At 35.1% G+C, this 22,858-nt stretch overlaps 1 protein-coding gene across 5 annotated transcripts in view; it reads right to left on the reverse strand.

The window, feature by feature from the left end:
- LOC143252765 (uncharacterized) overlaps positions 1-15,569 on the reverse strand; it is a 132,283-nt gene extending 116,714 nt beyond the window's left edge. For 2 of the 5 annotated variants that reach the window (XM_076505421.1, XM_076505420.1), the window contains exons 1-2: positions 15,299-15,569; positions 15,119-15,164 (exon numbers count right to left, since the gene is read on the reverse strand). In XM_076505421.1, coding sequence (XP_076361536.1) covers positions 15,119-15,164; positions 15,299-15,355 — 103 coding nt within the window. In that variant the 5' untranslated portion in view covers positions 15,356-15,569. The remainder of the gene's footprint in view (positions 1-15,118; positions 15,165-15,298) is intronic. The other 3 variants (XM_076505422.1, XM_076505423.1, XM_076505424.1) reach the window with 2 other exon arrangements.
- Between the last annotated feature and the right edge of the window lie 7,289 nt (positions 15,570-22,858).

Consider the following 22,858-nt stretch of genomic DNA (forward strand, 5'->3'; position numbering starts at 1 on the left):
CGTTGTTGGTAAAACGTGATGCAAATATTAGGGGGTATGGGTACGTCAAAAAGTGACAGCCAACGTCCAATATTCGATCAGGCGAGAGTAACCATAGAGTTAACAGTCGATGCTTCTGACCAACAGATACCCCCCATCTAGCATATCAGTTCACAAATAGGATTGACCAACGCAAGTAGCTTTTGCGTAGTTGTACTAGTATAATCAAAACATACAAACGTAGTTTGAAGGCGAACAGTCGTAAAAGGCAAAAACAATGAGTCAGTTCCAGAAGATTTGTAAACACGACCAAACTCGCAAATATATCATTCGATGGACACTATAATACCATCTGTTTACACCTGAGAGTATCTTGTCACTACATCTTTAATACGTCATTCGATGGACACTATAATACCATCTGTTTACACCTGAGAGTACCTTGTCACTACATCTTTAATACGTCATTCGATGGACACTATAATACCATCTGTTTACACCTGAGAGTACCTTGACACTACATCTTTAATACCTCATTCGATGGACACTATAATACCATCTGTATACACCTGAGAGTACCTTGTCACTACATCTTTAATACGTCATTCGATGGACACTATAATACCATCTGTTTACACCTGAGAATACCTTGACACTACATCTTTAATAGGTGTGAATTAAAATTTTCCACTTGGAAAATATGTTGTAATGTTTCACAAATTAAGCACATCTAGTGCGTCCCTCGCTGATACAGCGGTAAGTCTACGGATTTACAATGCTAAAATCAGGGGTTCAATTTTCCTCGGTGGACTCGGCAGATAGCCCCATGTGGCTTTGCTATAAGGAATAACACAAATATACACACACCTGGGGAACTTACAATTGAAATATAAATCACCTCAGTGAATAAAATCTATTTGGTAACATTTAAATTTAGAAAAATGTGTGAACTAGAGGGCACATTACGTAATAACTCACTCTATGATTTGTGCCCCGGTGTTGGATATTTATTCCGTGGCTGTGTTTTTATTTATTCATTTACTTATTCTTTCTCTCCAAAATTAATTTTGTTTAATTTGTTTGTTTAAAATTAAGCACAAAGCTATACAATGAGCTCAATGTATTCTTTCCATCACAGGTATCAAAACCCAGTTTCTAGCATTGTAAGTCCGCAGACATATCGTTATACTACTGGGGTAGGGGGTGGGGTCTTTACGAAATTAAAGCTAATTATATTTCATGTAAAGTTTGGATGTATTTTGTAAAATCCACGCTTTTCCTTCTTTTGATGTACGCTGCTTAGAAACATTTTTGACTCTTACTTAAGTAAAATATATGTTTTATGTGTGGTTTTTAACATTGAGAGTGAAACTCCTCTATTGTTCAATGCAAGAGTTTCTCATCAAGGGGCTTAAATACCAATCAGATACGAACTAATACGACTGTATTTCTGCCAATATTTAAAAGGGACCAAAATATGTAACACAGATCACATATAACAAACAAAGTGTAATATAAAGGACAATAAGAAGAGAAATTGAGATTTTTGTTTAAAATGGGGCTTGTTTGTCCATTTATTTCGAAACAATCAACCACGTAACAGAACAATACTCTGCTTTGTTGTGCAGTTATAAAGAAGTTATTCATTAAAACTCAAACATTTTCGTAAGGAGCTTTCGTCATGTTTATTACTACATTAGTTATACACATCTAGCTCGTCTGAAGGTTATTGTTCGGGGTGTCAATGGTCGGTGCTTTGCTCGAACGAAATCGTCTTTGGAATGTCTGCGTTTGTGATTCTTTAAACATTCTTTAGATAAAGTTATGAGTAGCTCTTTGATTATTATTATTATTTTTCTTTTAGTTATCAATTTTTCCTGTATAATACAAATACTGCTTTGTTTGTATCTTTGAGTCACTCAAAGAACTGGCTTATTTTCTATATTGCTAGCTACACTACGTAGCATTGCATTGAACAACTCCTTTAAACGATAAAATAAAAACAAGTTGGACATTAAAAGAATAAAATAACTATTCTTTTTTTCAAAGCAAGCATGTATCTAATACGTAGTCCACCAGGTGGCTCGGTAGTAAGGCTGAGGGCTTTGTTTGTTTGTTTGTTTGTTTTGAATTTCGCGCAAAGCTACTCGAGGGCTATCTGCGTTAGCCATCCCTAATTTAGCAGCGTAAGACTAGAGGGAAGGTAGCTAGTCATCACCACCCACCGCCAATTCTTGGGCTACTCTTTTACCAACAAATAGTGGGATTCACCGTCACATTATAACGTCCCCACAACTGAAAGGGCGAGCATGTTTGGTATGACGAGGATTCAAACCTGCGGGCCTAAGAGTACAAGTAGAGAGCTCTAACCACCTGGCCATGCCAGGCCAAGCTGAGGGCTTATAACGCAAAAAGATAAGGTTTTGATACCTGTGCATGGCAGAGCAAAGATAGCCCACTGTCTAGCTTTGTGCTTAACAACAATAACAAAACGAGGATAACTGAAATGTGATTTGTTTCTAATGATAGGCTAATATTTATCGGAAGAGATCAGAAGCGATCGATGCATACATTAAATTATCGCATCAAAAGCTGCTATAATACAACACAGAAAATAATAATTTACTGGATCTTTTTGATGCATTAGACATAACAAATATATTGAATAACAGTTTTGAAGAACTCGGTCATGTTGGAGCTAAAAATACGCGTACTAGTTTTTTTGGGATTTTTTCCCAACCGTTATCTCCCCATCACTAACGACTAAATAGGCAGTTTCAGTTTTATCATTTGAACTCTGTATAGGTATACGGCCTAGTTTAACAAAGCCCTGGGCTAATACATTGCTGGAGGGTGAACAGCACAAAGGTTGGTCGTATCTGGTTCAGCACCCAACCCCCTCCTCTAACTCTCCCTGAAGACTGAAGGGGCCGTCAAGTCTCTTAGTGAACTAACATTGTTACCATTTGAAAGAAGGAAAGAAAAACCAGTAGTGCTCACGTGCTGAGCGCGCGCAGATTAGACGTAAATATTTTGTTGGTCAGACTTCTTGAAATATAGGTTGGGAATCACTCTTACTGGAGTAACATTGAAGCTCAGTCAGTTCTAGATCAAGTCGTTTAATTACTGGGGTTTGACTGCAGATAAAGAGGATTGTTGCCCTACTGGTGATGGCTTAATGCAAGTCTTCCATAAAGTGAGAAGCGCGACTTTGTGTCTCGCTTCAAAGAACCTTAATGGCGGAAACCTTTGCAAAATGCCAGATAACTAACAGCTTTTAGAAAAGGCAATTAGCTCAGAGAAGGCTAGCTTTCAGAATTAAAGTGAAAAGAAAAGTTATGCATCTACCAACCACTTTAGAGCTTAGTTAGTTTGGAAGTTTGATGTCGATAATGCAAATCAGGTAGTAAAGGTAAGAAATATTAAAGCTGAACACAATTTACTCTGACATTAAACCTTGGATGAATAGCCATGACTACTAATGGAAGTAGTTAAATCGATACTGATGACGGAATATACTATTTACAGTGTAGCTAACTGCACAAAGTGTCCACTAAAATCGAATGTTTCGACTAGTCCACAGCCACATTTTGTATGTTTAAATGTAATGATTTTCTTGTTTTAAGGTAGTATATGAAACATTACAAAGTCATAAATGATACAAAACGGTAGGCTTCAGTGATAGAGTTGTCTTTTCAGTATACTAACATAATTTTATTTTAGAAAAACATAAGATACTGGTAAATTACTGCATGTATAGCCTGTTTTTAAAGCGTAACCTGGAATTAATAGGCTGAGCAACTATAAAGTATGCAACAAATGCTGATAATAACTGAATGTTTTATACAATACCATCAGTAAAGCGACTGATTTATTTTGGAAATGTTATTAACAACTGTTAAAATAATATTTTACTTTCGACGTTGTTTTGAAGTTAAGTACAAAGCTACACAATGGGCTATCTGTGTTCTGCGAACCACGGGTATCGAAAGCCGGATTCTAGCGTTGTAAGTCCGCAGACATACCCCTGTGCCACTGAGGGACAATATTTTACTGAAATCTTCAAACAGATTAAAAGTTAGATCTCTTACTATTCACCTAAAAATGTAAAGGTTTTTGCAAGTCAAAATTTTGATACTTAATATTACATTTCTGAAGTAATTAAGAAAACGCCTACAAATAAATAACATTCATATTATTTTATATTGTTATTATTCACTACAAATGTAAGAGGTGTAACTACGGCAATGTCGTAAGCATTATAGATGAGTATACATAAGACAATATTTTATTTGCTTATCGTTTATACAGCTAGTTTCATACTTTCTGCTGTTTTGTTTGTTTGTTTGTTTTGAATTTCGCGCAAAGCTATACGAGAGCTATCTGTGCTAGCCGTCCCTAATTTTGCAGTTTAAGACTAGAGGGAAGGCAGCTAAACATCACCACCCACCGCCAACTCTTGGGCTACTCTTTTACCAACGAAAGTGGGATTGACCGTCATATTATAACCCCCCACGGCTGGGAGGGCAAACATGTTTGGTGTGACGGGGATTCGAACCCGCAATAATCAGATTACGAGTCGCACACCTTAACACGCTTGGCCATGCCATAAGGGTGATCCATCAACACTATTAATTCCCTTTACAATTTCTAATTCTGTTGGGTTTTTTAAATAAAACAATATCAAGATTCCAACCTCTCCTCCTAGGACAACCAATTCATCCAATCATCCCACATACTATTCTAGTAACCATTCACTGAATCCTTTCCGACAGTTAAATGTCTTTCTGAGTGTACACAAAACTTATTTTAGTCCTGAAATTACCGATTACATCAATATCCCATCACCTTTTCAATTACAATTTTCTAAACTATTTATACATCAAAGTGCTCGTTGGTTTTGGGCGTGTTTTTTTTTAAATTAAGTATTGCAATATCTAAGAACGTAAAAACATACTCAATATGATGAAATATGTATGCTCTACGGCTAGTCAGTGGTACAAAAACAAGTTGAGAATCAGCGGACTCGACAATTCTATGTTTTACTCACACTGTGGTTAACCTATGTTCATCCTTACATTTACCTGTAGGAACTTTGGTATACTAATAATAGGTGAGTTTCATCATTTATAACCAGATCAAGGTCAGATAATTCAATAAATACTTCTTACTGACATCAACAACAAAAAACGAAGAACGTCGTTTTTCAAATATTAATGCCAACATATTATATATATATGCGTGTGTGTATATAAAATCCTACTTTCGTATGAATATCAATATTTCTAAGAAATCTTTAAGTGTTTAGAAAATAATAAGTGGATCATTACCCAATTAAGCTAGAAAGTCAGAGAGGGGAAATAAAAATCGTATTTCGAGCCGTTGTACATCAGAACATGCATGAAATACGATCTGGTCGTTGAGCTGTCAAGCAGAATATGACCCCTATTTCTGCCTTCTTCCACCCTTAACCTTTTGTGTCACCTTTCCTCTATATTCTTTATGGTTCTCTGCGCTTTACGTTCAACAACACCAGCTGGCTCTGATTAGACTTTAGACCCACAACAATATTTTTAAAATGTCATTGACATCATATTCGCATCGTTGTTCCAAATAAGAGTTATCTAGAAGTTATAAAAAATGCAAATATTTTCAACGTAACGCATCTAAGTCAATGCAGTTGTTTCTTACTGTTGTTCCAATACGACATCTACAGTCGATTCCTTGATATCGAGTGTTTTTTTCTACATTTGACCAAAGAGTCACCATTATCGTAAAAAATGTTTGCTAAGCTGTTAAACACTTTTATAAAATTCGGTGTTGTAAGTTTATTTTTGCTTGCTCGATTGATTTGTTTTAAAATTTCGCGCAAAGCTACACAAGGGCTAGCGGTCCCTCCCTAATCTAGTTGTGACAGACTAGAGAGAAGGTAAGTTAGCTAGCTGGTCATCATCACCCACTGCCAGCTCTGGGGCTACTCTTTTACCAACGAGTAGTGATATTATAACGTCCCCACGAGCATGTTTGATAGGGCAAGGATTCAAATTCGCGTGATTAGAGAACCCTAATCACCAGACAATACAACACCGATTACTAGGCTGTAGTTTTAACATACTATTTTACATCTTCACGTCCAAACTTCTTTCCTAAATAACGCTTTGTACGACTGAATCATAGTTTCTCAAATAAGAATTGGAGTATCAGTCATCAAAAACTCGTAATTATTAAGGTTCACATTAGTATTATAACGCTGGGGTGGTCACACTGCAGATAGTCTATTGTCTCTAGCTCTATGATGAAATATGAACAAACAAAAATGGTAGCTGTATTCTTCGTGTACGATTAATCCGTTTACAGCGGCCTTGAAGATGTAGTTGCATTCATATCAATAGTGATAACTGATACATTATTTTAATTCATGTATTTAGCAGTTGAAAATATGGCCATTCGAAGAGTAATCATATCTTGTGCCCATCTTATGATTACATAGTCACAAGGGCAAAATAGTCATGAACGTTAGTAATAAAGACAGGCCAGATGTTCCAATGTTAACTGTGCAAGACAAACCAGTATGCTTGAAACTTGGAAAACAACCAGCTTTTATTTACGGGCAACAGAGTACAAGATGTTGAAACACATGTCTTTACTATAAACCAGAATAATTCGCTTAAGCGAGCGTACAGCTGTAGTACACGTATACAACGCACAAGACAAAAACTAGTTAAATACTGTGTCAGTTTTGGTTGTATGTCTGTAGTTTTAAATGTACTAATTTTCCTTATTACTTTTTTGTTACTGAATATATAAAGATGCCAAACACCTAAATAAACTGTCACTTTTAGTTCTATATCTCTATTTATAAATGTACTAATTTTCTTTATCACATAAACCTAATTCTATTTCACTTTTGGTTTGTTTTGAATTGCATGTATTGCTGTACGAGGAATATTTGCGCTAGCGGTCCCTAATTTAGTTAGTGTAAGACCAGAGGAAAGGCAGTTAATTATCACCACCTACCGCCACCTCTTGGGCTACTCATTTACCAACAGACAGTGGAATTTGTCGTCACGTAATAACACCCTCACGGCTGAAATGGCGAGCATGTTTGGTTTGACAGGGATTCGAACCCGCAACCCTCAGATTGGGAGTCGAACGCTTGGCCATACTAAGCCAGCTATATTTTAGCGACACTTTGTTACGCTTAATAAGCCACTGCACCAACTCGTCAACGAATGGTTTCCAGTCATCGAAATATCTATGTTTTAATCCCCCCCCCAGTGGCACAGCGTTATGTCTGCGAACTTATAACGCTAGAATTCAGGTTTCGATACCTGTGGTGAGCAGAGCACAGATAGCCTATTGTGTATCTTTGTGCTTAACATCAATACAACAACAAAGTATAAGATTAATGCTATTCATTTTTCCAATTTATCAATGAAGCATTCAAGTTGAGGTTTACAAGTCAATCAAAAATAATAAAAAAAGATAAAATTACAGCTACACTAAGATAGTTTTCTTTTTTAAAAGAGATATTTTAATACGTTCTTGTGAACATATATACCACCTCAGATGAGTTTAGATTTCATCTCACGTATTCACAACTCACTGGGCCGAACGTGACCCAATGATCAACATTCCAGTCTGTGGATGTGAGGTTCTATTGTCCACGAGCCGCTAGTGCATAAAAATGGGAAAAAAATTTAAAATTGTATTCCGACTTTCGGGGCCGTGGGCGCGTTATAAGAGAGACGGACAACATTCACTATTCGTTCTGACAAGAATAGCTCAAGAGTTGGTGGTGAGTGGTGTTGATTAGCTGCCTTCCCTGTAGTCTACCTATCATCTCAAAATTAGTGATGGCCAGTGCAGACAGCTCACGAGCAGCTTTATACATAACTGAACAAAGAAACAAACAATTCACACCTAATTAGAGTTATGTGTTACTCATTGCTGTTAGAAGAGTTACTTGCGTATGTTATGTTTGATTTTGTATTTCGCGCAAAGCTACACGAGGGCTACCTGTGCTAGCCGTCCCTAATTTAGCAAAAGACTAGAGGGAAGGCAGCTAGTCATCACCACCCACTGCCAAATCTTGGGCCACTCTTTTATCAACGAATAGTGGGATTGACCGTCACAATATCACACCCCCACGGCTGAAAGGGCGAGCATGTTTGGCGCGAGGGGGATGTGAACCCGCGATCCTCAGATTACGAGTCGCACGCCTTAACACGCTTGGCCATGCCGGGCCTTACTTGAGTAATAATAAAAATATAAAATTATATATCATATCTGTTTGTATCCGACAAAATTTGGTAAAAAAATATAAGGGCAAGAGAAAAATACCTTCAGGTAGGAAGAAGGAAACAGAAAGTGCTTAAGATCCCGAGACATAAAAATTCCATACGTCATAATACTTTTCTCTTTACGTTGCGTATTTAAGCCTTAAAAATATTTAATGTCATTCATCTATGAATGCTTTACAAGCCAAGGAAGTCAATGATTTCCAAGCCACTCTAAATATTTATTCGCCTCCTCAAAATTTTAACATAAACTACAACTCACGGAATACCATGTTTTTGAAGTACCAAAACACTGTAGACAAGAACTCCATACATCTACTCCCAAAGGAGCATCATCCAATCACTGAACAGCCCTGATTTCTCTGCAGCAGAGAGTAAGAAGCGAGAATATTTGAAATAAATTCGTTGTGAGTCACCCTGTTAATTTTAAGTTTATTAAAATAAAAATATAGCCATATGTTAGAGCTACCTATTTTATATCATTCCACCTTTCTTTTCGATGACTCTGCGGGAAACCTACAGGTTTATACAAGTAAAAACCGGATTTCGATACCCGTGAGGGGCTGAGCACGAATTGCGCAGCTTTCGCTTAATAACAGACAAAAAACACCCCCTTCACTCTCTTCCCCACTTTCAGAATTCCTGAGTCACCACTGGCAGCTAAAGTTAAAATAAGAAACAGCAGCGTTTCGAACTTTAATTAATATATTTAGGTATGTAATCAGAATAATTAATTTAAAGAAATCAGCAGGGTGTACCATCCATCAACGCATAGAACGTCGTAACTCTTAAAGTAATTCTTTAACGAAGTTACAAAAAACACAATTTTTTTAATGAGCTATTATTATATGGTAGTTTAGAACACTTAAAGGCATTGAACAAAATAACACCTCTTAAATTCTTGTATCTAAACTTCATATGAATATCTTCGTAATGTAATCAGCGGAAGTTTAAACAAAAATCCGTTGACCAGGATCATTAAGACAAGGAGGTTAGAAGTAATTATTCTTAGATCTAATTACACATGAAGTAATGCCAAGAAAATCGTACATTAATAGTAGAATGAAAAAGTAAACCATCTAAAAAAAATATTTAGTTGTGATCAACAACACTCCTCGCAAGTGCTAAATTTCTCACCCTAAAAAAAAAGTTGTCTATAAACATATATCAATCACCCTCTTGTTAGTTTTAGCTTTGCACACTGAAGCTGTTTTAAAGCTATTAAAAAAACAAGTTTTTTTACGAAGTAAAAGGTTCTTTTTTAAAGTGATGCTTATAAGTCAACAAAAAATATAGTACTTTTAGACTGATAAAATGAAGTCGGCTCACCACAAATGCGAGTCGATTTCGAACGACGTTCATGAAGGTGACACTTCGGTAGGTATACGTTTCTTTTTTAACCCAGCTTACTGTATTATCTTGCGTATAGGAATACACCTTTCTCTCGTAAGTGTCAAGGATAATTTCATGCAAAAAGGAAAAACGCGTGATACTTTTTGTTGTAGTCGGATACAAGCAAATGAAGGAAAAATGCTATACAAAGCAGTGCTTTCATTTGTTTTTGTCGTAATGTTGAATTTACACTGACACCCCCTTTTCGCATCTAACATAAATGTTTTATGATTTGTTGCTATGACAACCAAATTACAAACAACCGCTGTACAAATGATTTTAATAGCTACACTTTTGCTCGACAACAGATCACACAACTATCTGATTTTCTGCTAGTGTAATAATTTACTTCCCGCCGTCAGGCAGCTTCGATTTATCATCTATGGTCAAGTGGTCAAAAAGGGGATTTTTCTATAATGCCTCTTGTTCCAGAGTCTTTCATCTAAGGTCTAAGGTTACGTGACACAGCTCACTCACAAATGATAATATGAACCCTGCCCACTTCAAGATTTGAAATTACATAAGGATTTGCGATATGGAAAGTTAACATGATGGTTTATACTGACTGATCTTCTGACTATGTAAGAATAGAATTTTTTTTTTTCATTTTTACTGGGTTTTACCAAGTACCGTGCTGTGCAGACGAAGAACATGTTACTTAATGACGTCAGAGAACTAACAGAAAACACAAAGCACGTTGCCTTGTTAACAATCCCCGTGCAAAATTATTGTTAGTCGAAAAGTAAATTAAATTCACTCGGAAAAAAAAAAATCGGAACATTACCAGCTCAATTATTAAGAGCATGAATACGTTCACTCAGTTTAATTTATAACTGTTGTCAGTAAATAATATACTTATATATAGGCGTGTACTTACTACAAGTTTAATTTTTTTTCTTCTGTGAGTTCTGTCGTAGGTGTAGTGTATTTTGAATTTAGGCCTCGTCGATCTCAACTCTTTAGTAACGTCAGAGCAAATGATGAAACAATGAGGATTTACATCATTCCCCGCTGTGGTTTGCTAAAAATCATGCAAATATTGCGAAGGGTGTGAAATCCCACAAGCTTACTGGAGTCTGCTTGGAAGCCATATAAATGCAAATAAACATAAAAAGGAGAGAAGACGTGGAGAAGTATAGTTTATAGAGTATAGGTAAAAACAAATGAAAACCGGAAACCTATGCACATGTGATTGATAGCACAGAAACACGAAAAGATTGAAATTCTTTAGCTGCAGTAACATACGAATAGTGGTTTTGTATATAAGAATTTGTGTGGTCTAGTAAATGAAGAGATAAAGCTTTTTTAACCTAAGAAATCCATTACTACAAGCAAACCTGGTTTAACAGGAACGCTTTAATCCACATGAAAGGGGTTACAACTTATATGAATGTCTGAGTAAAAGTGAAAACTCATGGATTTCGTGACAGGTTTGCAAATTGATCATCAAGTACACTTCAAGCTGTATATTTTGCAAAAAAAATGTGTATATGTATATATATATATATATATATAGAGAGAGAGAGACAAGAGAAAAGGTTACCTTTACTTTGTTTTTGTAGTTCGACTGACGCGGAATGGACTCACAAACAAACTACCCAACAGCAAGTAAATCATTTTAACCAGCTATCTCTTACTTGATTACCGATGACACCAGAAAAAAACAAACAAAAAACAAATCTTGGGTCACGTACGTTAGATGCGTGGTGGCCCGGAATGGCCAGGTAGTTAGAACGCTCGATTCGTAATATGAGGATCGTGAGTTTAAATAAATCCCTTCTAACACACACATGCTAACCCTTTCAGCCGTGAGGGCGTTATAATTTACAATCAATCCCACAATTCGTTCGTAAAACAGTACTCCTAAAGCTGGCGACAGGTGGTGTTGACTAGTTGCCTTCTCTCTAGTCTTACACTAACAAATTAGGGACGGCTATCGCAGATAGCCTTTGTGTAGCTTTGAGTGAAATTCAAAAACAAAACAATTCTCACTAGTGCTTTGTTCATCAATTTACGCAAAAAAAAAAAAACAGTTTTATATGAATAGAACCTTCAAACAACACTTCTAACAAAATACACAAGTGGATTTGACAAAAGGTCAAAATATGGGTAATAACGTGTTGAGTCCTTGGGTTTTTTGCAGATTCTTCAATTATACTGATCCTGTACAATTGTACACGCTTCATAATTACAAGTATGTATCCTTTAAAGAAATCAAGTGTTTTTCGTGGCATCAGTTAAAATATATTAGTCAAAATATATTGATAAATAAATTGAAAAGATTAGTGAAAGACATACTAATCATTAAAGTAATAAGCTTGTTGAAGCTGTGAAACATTAGAAATAAAATAACTTTTCTATTTTTGTTTGGTTTATTTACATTGCGCTTGCTGTTCATCAATGACATGTGCGAAACACATGTATCTACGTAATTAGAGTAACCTGATTTCCAACTGATATTAACTGTTTTTATACAGATTTAACATACTCCAGGATCCTTACTTTTCAGCACCAATTTTAAAACAGGACACAGTATTATATTTTAAAAGAGAACAAAGTAATATACCTTAAAAGAGGGCAGAGGAATGTATTTTAAAACAGAACACAGTAATATATTTTAAAAGAGGAAAAAGTAATATACCTTAAAAGAGGGCAGAGGAATGTGTTTTAAAACAGGACACAGTAATATATTTAAAAAAACAGGACACTGTAACACATTTTAAAACAGGACACAGTAATATATTTAAAAAACAGGACACTGTAACACATTTTAAAACAGGACACAATAGTATGTTTTAAAACAAGACAGTAATTTATTTTAAAAAGGACACAGTAAAATGTTTTAAAACAGAACACAGTAGTATATTTTAAAACAGGACACAGCAATATAGTTTAGAAAATGGCACGGTAATATATTTTTTTAAACAGGACATAGTAACATATTTTGAAATAGGACACATAAAATAAAATACTTTGTCCTGTTTTAAAACACGAACCAAAATATATTTTATATCAAAAATTCAGAAACAATGTTTTTTCTTTAAAAATACACGTAAACATTAAAAATATTGAAGAGATGACGTTTTCATAACCTTTTATCATTGTCTCTCGCCCTTTCCCTTTACTTCATTGAGTTCTTCTAGAATCGGATAGATAGTTTACAGACATTATAAACAAAGCATGAACTCCTAAAATACTTCTTAGAATACTGATATTAACAGAGGACGAAAAATATGGAAACTGTTTAGGTGATACCCACTGAACAGCTTTACTTCTGAGAATTTGTATATCTTCATTACATCTGAACAGTTGTTATGTCCACCCTATACATCAACAATGAAGGTTCACGCGCTCTGCCTTTTCACCTTCGAGACGGACAAGTTTCGCAAAACTCAGAACCCGCAAAGCCAAAGTTTCGAAAGTCGATGAACCCTTCAAACCCGCATTCTGCGGTTCACACCAGTACTCTGTTGGTGCTAATACATGGCGCGCCTCGTTTCAGTGTTATTTGGATAATGAAGAGTCTAAAGCGGAAATCATCCGTTTGATTTTTTCTCAACCTAGATTAAAACTTATTCATAATTTAAGAGAAACGTTGTTACACTCAAGCCTTAGAATATTATGCCCCAGATACGAAGATTTAAAGTAGAGTGTCATATAGACATCCTTTTTTGTCAAATATCGCTAATATTATTCAATAAAGTGAGTAGTTATTAAAGGCCCATCCAACTAAGTTCAGGACTCCTTCGTCCGTAGATAAGTGTCTATGATTATCACTTCTCGAAGGAAGTGACCGAATGATAAGTAAAATTATATCAAAATCGTATTAACTGTATTTTAATGCTGTATTGATATAACGTTGCAACAAAGTTAGCAACTTAAAGAACATTTATGTAGTTATATTATAAAAACGGGAGAATGGGGCCTAAAAATGAAAGGTTTGTTATGTACTATGAAAAAATGGCAAAAACGTCTGAAAATCTTTTCATTAAATGAAATTTTGAAATTATCTTTTCAAAATATTCTTAGTATTTTCTATTGAATATTAGGTCACTAATTATCTCATCATTTTTAACAGTAGTTTCTGTTAAAATTAAGTCAATTTTTGTCTTTAGAACTCTTTGTTGAATATGAAGTCATTCGTTATCTTATATTTTCTGTTAAAAATTAATATATTCGAATTCTCGTTACATCAAACATACTGACCCTTTCAGCCGTGGAAGCGTTATAATGTAACGGGCAATCCCACTATTCTTTGATAAAAGAGTAGCCCAAATGTTGGCGATGGGTGATATCGACTAGTTGCCTTCACTCTAGTCTTAACCACTAAATTAGGGACGGCTAACTCAGTTATTCCTTGTGTAGCTTTGCGCGAAATTAAAAAAAAAATTCCACGTTGGGACACATTTACACTTCCTACTTATGAAACTGTTTCTCACCTCTTTTTCGATAATTCTGACATTTAAGAGAAACTCTTAGGCCTGTTGACATTGTAAATACAACGTAACTCTTGTTGGAATTTCAAAACATATCTTATTAGATGAAATGAAAATAACAGATTTTAACTGTTCAATTGCTATTTTCTTGTTAAAACAAATTTACTCTTAATTTCTCGAAATCAAACTACAGAGGTTTTTAAAATGTCTTTTCTTGCTTTGCTTATAACTTATTACTTACGTTTTAACAACAACGTAAAATCCTACATTTGTATTTACTTTTATTTCCTGGTTATCAACCATTTAAACATGTTTAAATTATTTGATGTACCTAATTAACCAAAAGGTTGCACAATACGGGTACTTCCTGTACAACTAATTAACGTACTGTATATAATTCATGATTATATGCTGTTGTTAAAAAAATACACCTTGAACACATTGACAAGTAATTCTCGCTATACTGGAAGAGGCAGTACATGTATATATATTGAAACACATAACGTAAATGTTCAACCGACAGCAAATATTCACAGTCACTAACCATCTTTTCCTATGTTAAGCAAATCTAAAGAAAGGTAATTTTAAGTGGTGTTGGTGCCTTAGGTAGTAAGTTTGAAGAACATTTGATTACGCAATCTTATTAAAATAATTTTTCTCTTGAAAAAATACTGTATTGTAGAAGTTTGGAAAAACTTTTGGCTTTAAGCCTTTGCAAGGAAGATAAATACCAACGGTCAGAGATAGCTATATTAATATGTAGTAATTATTAGAAAAAAATGCTCTAAGTTCTATTCTTTATTACATAATGATGATGTATAATAGACTTACTTAGTAATCTATGAAGAAAATGTATTTTTTCCAAGATACATTAAAATTTGAAAAAAACAACAGAATATCGAACAAAATTTTAGAATTGAACAGTAATTATAATTGTAATTCTATTTATAATATGTCTTTCGGTTAGTAAAATTACACATTTCTTTTTCAAATCAAAACGAAATCACAGACCTGCTACAGGGGATAACTTGCTGACAACACACCATCGAGGTTTCCACTGCAAAAATAAAAATAAATAAATAAAATAAACTTATATTTATTTTTGGCTGAACCACGTCCCAAGAAATTGTATCAAAATTTTAAATTTCAAACATATTTTGGAAAAAGAAAAAGTATGTAGTTGTTTTATACCTTCTTGCCATCACGGTACTTGATGGATCCTTCAATGATCGTTTTTGGATCGGACATGATCCGCTTCGACGAGATTCACATCATTCACCGCACAGAAGCAAAAACTTCATGATTTACGTGGAAGCAGCCAGATGCAGAAGATATATATCTGATCCCACAATAGCGCTCTCTATACCCAACGCGCGCTAGTACCTACGAGACGGCACTGAGTCGCCTACTCACTGCTTCTAAGAACGACACGAACAAAACAAATATTTCGTTACCTTCTACCGTACTAGCGCCACCTCGTGTTTTATTAACTCTCTAAAAAATTCGACCGTTGTGTTCCTTTAACTTGAAAGTAAAATTTAAAATTACACTTTACATTGCACAGGGCAAGCACTTGTAGAAACTTTCTATATGTGTTAACAGTCTAACAAATCTTTTTTTTTTTTTATAGTATGAAAGATATTGCATGAATTCATTATATACCAGCAACGATATAACAACAATTACGAGGCAGTTTTAAATATTACAAAGAATTTCCAAACACGACACGCGCATTCAAAACTACCAAGCAAATGCCACCAGTGATGAGTTACTAAACATACTGCTTAACAATTATTAATCGTATTAAAGCAGCTATCTGTTTGTCTGTTTATTTTAGAACAAAGCCATACTGGGCTATATGCTGCGTTTACTGACAGAAATAACCGCAGATTTCAATGTTGTAAGTCCAGCAGTCAACTACCCCAGTCATGAAATTAGAAATTATAAGCAATACCATATAAATTTCAGTCGCATACAAACAACTGATGGTCTCACGTAATTACATTTTACCGAGTGTATATCGACAGTTAGCAGACATACTTTTAAAAGTAAAATACTGTTTAACTGCTGGAACACATTTTAGTTGTGAAATAAAATCGCAGATTCACTACCATGTTCATAATGATTTTATTTTTCTAACTCAAGTTCACCACAGTTGTTGTTATCGAAAGTTCCAACACAATCTATGTGCGAGTGTTTAATGACCGCTATGTTCAACAGAGGGACAAGAACCCAGGGGTCGAACTCGCGTCAAAAAGAAGGAATGTAACATATTCGTCTAAAACATTGATTTATAGTGATAACAAACTGGAATGTATTCACCTTCACTAAAATTATATTATTTTCTCCGTAAGTGCATCTATGACAACATATTTTGCCTATTATTGCACAGCAAATAGAACATACGCTCATAAATGTTGTGTAACAGTGCACATCGTGACCAGAATACAACATGTATAACATACTTTACATAATTAGTATTAGAATAATTAGAAACAATAAAAAACATACAATATATTGTAACGGATTTACCGTTATACGTTTATTTTAATACCTACGTATGTTTCAGTTTGATGCATTGCGCTAATCCAGCGTGTTCTCTTAATTTGTAGAAGATTTTCGAGAGTAAGAATCAATAATATTTATAATTGTGATTAACGCTTATTAAAGCGAGGTGTGAGAATATCAGCTTCAAATTCATTTAATTGTCGTGGACCTGGATCGTCGATAAAATAGTCAGTTATAGACCAGCTGTAAAACTTGGTATTGTCTGTAGGTTGGTAAAGCTCTTGTATGTAAACCATCATTTGTAATAACTGTTAGTAATAACTGTTATTATAAATTGTATTGCTGTTTGTATGTTAAAGTGTGTTTGTGTTAAGAAAGAAAATTGTGTGTATCAATCTTGTTGGAAAATATCATAAATTTGATACACATCGAAATTCAATAAACTTCTAAATTCAAATTAAGATTTCCAGCTCACGTAACATAATAAATCAGAGATTCGTCCGAGATAAATTATAATACCTAACGATATATATATAAGGTAATGTGCTCTCTGTCTGAGTATTTTCAGCGAAACACGATACATCTCTATCATTAAAAAAAGTGTGAAATACAGTGTTTGATACTGACCAAAATCAAATCTTACTTATGAGCACATTCAGTCGAAGAAATACAATATACAAGTACCAATACATGGATGGATGGATGGCATATTCTATCTTTCAAAATTTACGACACCAAATAGAACGTGTAGTGCGAATTTGTATACCTTTCACACGCTATATACGATTTGCGACACCGAGTAGAACGTGTCGCGTGTATTTATGGACCTTTCACACACACACGTGATTTAGTTAACCGTATTACGATTTGAGACACCGAGTAGAATGTGTGGAGTGTATTTATGTACCTTTCACAGCACATGATTTAGCTAACCATATACTTTTTCATAAAAAGTAATTTGTTTGTCTAATTTTACGCAACGCTACTCGAGGGTTATATGTGCTAATTATGCCAAATTTAGAAGTGAGAGAGGCTAAAGGCAAAGCAGTTAGTTTACATCACACACCACTAACATATGGTCTACCGACACGGTATAAAATCCCCATGGCTAAAAAGACGAGCATTCTAGGTGATAGGATGCGAACCAATGAGTTGGGTTGCGAGACAAGAGCTCCTAACCACAAGGCCTAAAAAAGTTACTCTTGTTTTAGAATCGTAACTGACTTGTTGAAAAACAATGTTTGTGTCGCAAACTCTTGTTCATAGTATCTTATGCGTGCTACTTGCACACAATTATCAATGAACGAAAGCGGAGAAAATAACAAAGTAACGAAGACAATTATTTAAAAAGTTATAAACAAAATACCATTCTCATGAAACATGAGAAGACTATTCTGAAGTAATTCTAAATTTATCATTCTTCTATGAACTTATTTAAAGTATATATTATAGACGAATCAAAGCAAGTAAAACAGAAACAAAAACGATGGTTATACTTTCAATGAAGTCGGCGTGTAATGGTAAATTTATTTGTTTTTGAATATTCGTGCAAATCTAAACTAGGATTATCTGCGATAGCGGTCACTAATTTGGGACTGATTTACTAATTAAAGGGAAAGCAGCTAGTTAACAGCACCAACTGCTATGTTATTCATGTCTAACAAAATACTGGGATTCATCTTTCACTTTTATAACTCATCGACAGTTCCAAAGGCCGGAGTGCAAACTTGTGACAGTGGTGAGACGGGAACATAGAATTATCACATCCATAGTTTGGCACGCTAATTATTGTTAATAGTGAGTGTTAGGAGAAACTAATGAAATCAGATCCATTTTCTCTAATCCTCTGCTCGGCATGGCCAGGTGGTTAGAGCGCTCTACTTGTACTCTTAGGCCCGCAGGTTCGAATCCTCGTTATACCAAACATGCTCGCCTTTCAGTTGTGGGGACGTTATAATGTGACGGTCAATCCCACTATTCGTTGGTAAAATAGAAGCCCAAGAGTAAGCAGTAGGTGTTGATGACTAGTTGCCTTCCCTCTAGTCTTGCACTGCTAAATTAGGGACGGCTAGCGGAGATAGCCCTCGTGTAGCTTTGTGCGAAATTCAAATAAACCAAACCATTCTATAATACAAAGCAAATAAAAGAATTAAAACATTGAAACGACAGGTTTCACGTCATAAAAATATCATTTTTCGTTTCTCTCTTTCTTTAAATATATCGGAAGAGGAGGTGGATCTAAGAAAAGTAAATGAACAAAAACTGAAACCAAAATAAGCCATGTGGCATAATAGTTGACAGATTCCTTTTCCAACATCATTCGAAACCGTAAAGTATCTCTGTGTTGATGTTGATGTTATTTAAAAAAAAAAAACTAAATCAGAAAGAACTTTTCGATATACATTAGGTGAGTTGAAGGAAGAAGATGAGATATTTCTTTTTTTTCTGAAAACAGCCAACGATATCTGTTTTCTGCACGTGAAGTGCATGCTTGTTCGTAGTTTGTGTTTATTCTTTTCTTCACGTGAAGCGCGTGCTTGTTCGTAGTTTTAACCGGCTATCTGCATTTGAAACCCAGAATTTTAAGGTAATATTTTATTTTAACTTAATTATTTTTTATTATCTTAAATAGGATAAATGGTTTTAAATCGTTTGTTTAATATTCATCTATTGAATTTTTCACAGGAGTCAGTTAGGTACCAAAAAAGGTATTTCCTTTATTGGCATCAATAAAGAACCTTAATTTAATAATATAAAAATCTGTATTAAACAGATGGAGTCAGCAGGCCTGGCATGGCCAGGTGGTTAGGGCCCTTGACTTGCAATCTGAGGGTTGCGGGTTCAAATCTCCGTCACACCAAACATGTTCGCCCTTTCAGCCGTGGGTGCGTTATACTGTGGAAATCAATCCCACTATTCGTTATTAAAAGAGTAGCTCAAGAATTGACGGTGGGTGGTGATGACTAGCTGCCTCCCCTCTAGTCTTACTAGCTTTACGCGAAATTCAAAACAAACAAACAATCATCTAACTCATCCTGATTAATAAGTAAATTACAAGTGTTATTAGAAGTATAGTGTCTGTTGTAGAACGATACAAAATGAACATATAAATAACAGTTACTGCTCTGAGTGAATTTCCACTAAAGATATTATGTTAGCTTCATGCTTTACTTTTATGCTGTAGTAAAGTCTTACTGTTAATTTGTTGGTTAGCTTTGATTGTAAATTGTGTGTGTGCGTTTTGTTATAGCAAACCATATCGGACTATCTGCTGTGTCCACCGAGACGAATCGAACTCCTGAGTTACCGATGTCCCACCGGAGTACTCTATTGTTAATAAGTATTCTTATTTGAATAATGATGTATTATTGTTGACAGTTCCATAGACAAGAGCTTTCTCGTAGCAGAAATTGAGAATGAAACAACGTTTTTGGGTAAAAACGAGCAAACCTTCAGGTGAATGTACTATTTCCTCGGGCTAGGCATGGCCAGGTGGTTAAGGCACACGATACGTAATCAGAGGATCATGGGTTCGAATTCTCGTCGCACCAAACATGCTTGCCCTTTCAGACGTGGGGGCGTTATAATGTTTCAGTGAATCCCGCTATTCGCTGGTAAAAGAGTAGCCCAAGAGTTGGCGGTTGGTGGTAATGACTAGCTGCCTTCCCTCTAGTCTTACACTGCTAAATTATGGACGGCTAACGCAGATAGCCCTCGTGTAACTTTGCGCGAAATTAGAAACAAAAACAAAACAAATCCGTTTCGTCGATCTACCTTCAGCTTTCAGCTGATACTTATTAAAGTTAGATGATACAATTAGTCCGTTAAGACAACTCTAAACAACTTTCTTCCAAAGCATGGATTTTCATCCCTAAAGCCTTACGCATTTTTACTTGATCATCTTGTCTAACCAATTAAAAAGAACTAAATGAAAGTTTCGAGTTCTCAGTACCATGAAGAAAATGAGATGGTTACAGAAAATACCTGATTACGTATTAGTTGCTCGAACAATTTATTATTAACTTGGACGTTTATAAAACGTATTTTAGTTCAACTGTCTTGTTGATCAGATCATTTCAACTGTCGCTTGTCGATAGCAGTTATCCACTGCTTTAGACAAAGAGCTTTCTTCCATTTTGTCATTAAGTTATTTGTTCGGCACCCGATCTATCTTCTAAACTGCAAAGGGTTATCTATGCTTCATGCGTAGACCAAGTCTAGTGAAGGCGTTCTAATAAATGGGTTAAAAAGATGTTTACGATATAACAACATACAAACTTGATAGCAAGGGAGAAAAGTATTTATAATGCACTTTTAAAGTTTTAATGTGTCGTTTGTTACTCATTCATGGGTCGGCTAGTGGTTAGCATATACTGTTTGATAATCCGAAGGTTCATGTTTAACATTACCTTTTCTTTAGAACGTGATCCGCACTTTAAGAGGAACGGTTGTATCCCAGATATTCAGAGTTGGCGAGTATTGGTGTTATTAAGTAGTTCATAGTTATGAACAGCTATGCCCAAATAGCGCTTGCATAACTTAATGTAAGAATTATAGACAAAAACTATTTGGCTACATTTACAAGGTAATTATTTCTTGTCCCAGGCATTCACTTATTGCCATACATCTACAGTAGCTTTCCTCTAAAACCAAATACTTTTAAATTATAAAACGTTGTCACACTCTTTTTTTCATATAATCTAGAAAAGCATCACACTTGAAGACATTCGGAAAAAAAAAAAATGTAAGTTGCGGACGGTGCTGTTATTTAAACAGAAATCATTTATGGGTAACTCGGAAAAGACAACAAGGTGCTTTGGCGTTTCTAGCTAAAAGTGAAAAATGCTCTTTGAGAGGTAGCAATACTTTACAGATACATTTCACATTATTGACCTGCCTTTTTAGCTTGGTCTGTGTCATAAAACCTGTTCATTTATCAGTAAAAAGTTTTGTTTAATTATGATTGCAGTCAGTAACAATGTATAAGTAATTACGATTTCCTAGTTCTTATTATATACCATGACTGACAGAATGGGTCAGCTGCTTCCCAAATGGAATAACTTAACTAAGAACGCTACTGAGTTCGTTAAGTAATCCCCTTGAGAAGTGCAGTACATAAATAAAAAGCTAGTGTTCACAAGGGGATAGTGAAAAGTCCTTAGAGCTAGCCAGTTGTTACTAACTCGTTTCTTTATTTCCTTACTTCTCTAATCATCACTGAATTCGCGTTCGTTTTGTTACATGTCACTGAGCGTTTTGACTTATCATGAAGCACATAGCGCACTAGAGTCAGGCTCATCGAACCATAACTTCAGGGTTGTTTTTTCTTCCACAATTCCCACTTCGTCATGGCGCCCGGAAGAGACGTCAGTACTTAATGTAGCAGCTAGAAGCACATGGGGCCTTCCTTTCAATAGAATCATGGAAACAGTTTGCTTTGGAACAAACACCTCTCTACAAGGGATACGGTCTACCAGGCTTTTAATGATTCCAACCCTAACGCTAGAATCAGGGGTGAAATCATCCAGACGCTTTATATAATCGACTTTGACGAATTATTGAATTTATTATAAAACAGTGTTATCAAAATTGATGTGCTTAACTTACACAAAAAGTAAAATACGTATAGTAGTCGACAACAAAACAACAACAACAGCAACAAAAAGTATTATATAAGAAGTGTATTAGTTGCAACCGACCGCAAAAATGTATGTATCACACTCTCAATCATAATATTGAATCCTCTAATTCTTTAGGCAACAGAAAACTCGCATATGTTTCAGGCCTTTGTGGGTATAGGAAAGCATACTTATTTGTAACGTGTATATATATTCAACACAACAGGTATGTCAAGGACGCGTTGCAACTCTTTTCCAAGAAAAACACGTTTCAGACAAGATGCTATAAATCAACACAGTTAAAACAATCAGACGTAATGATCGTAACTTTACAAGGTCGCGAGTGTTGAAACCGTGAGCTATTAAAGTTACACTTTTTTCATTACGAAGAATATATTTTTAAATAATTACTTTAATAATCATATCTTTAAAAATTAAAACATACATTTCTGCCACATTCAGAAATGAAGAATATTTAGTTTTCAATTAATCATATTTCTCTCCGGTATCTGCATATACAGATAACCTTTGTGAAACATGCACCGCTCCCCCAACCAGTGAGTTTAAAGGAAAGTCTGAAGGCTCATAACGCTCAATGTCTGGTTTCAATAATCGTGGTGGGTAG

This window comes from Tachypleus tridentatus, chromosome 6 (assembly GCF_004210375.1).
Source record: "Tachypleus tridentatus isolate NWPU-2018 chromosome 6, ASM421037v1, whole genome shotgun sequence".
Taxonomy (NCBI): Eukaryota; Metazoa; Arthropoda; class Merostomata; order Xiphosura; family Limulidae; genus Tachypleus; species Tachypleus tridentatus.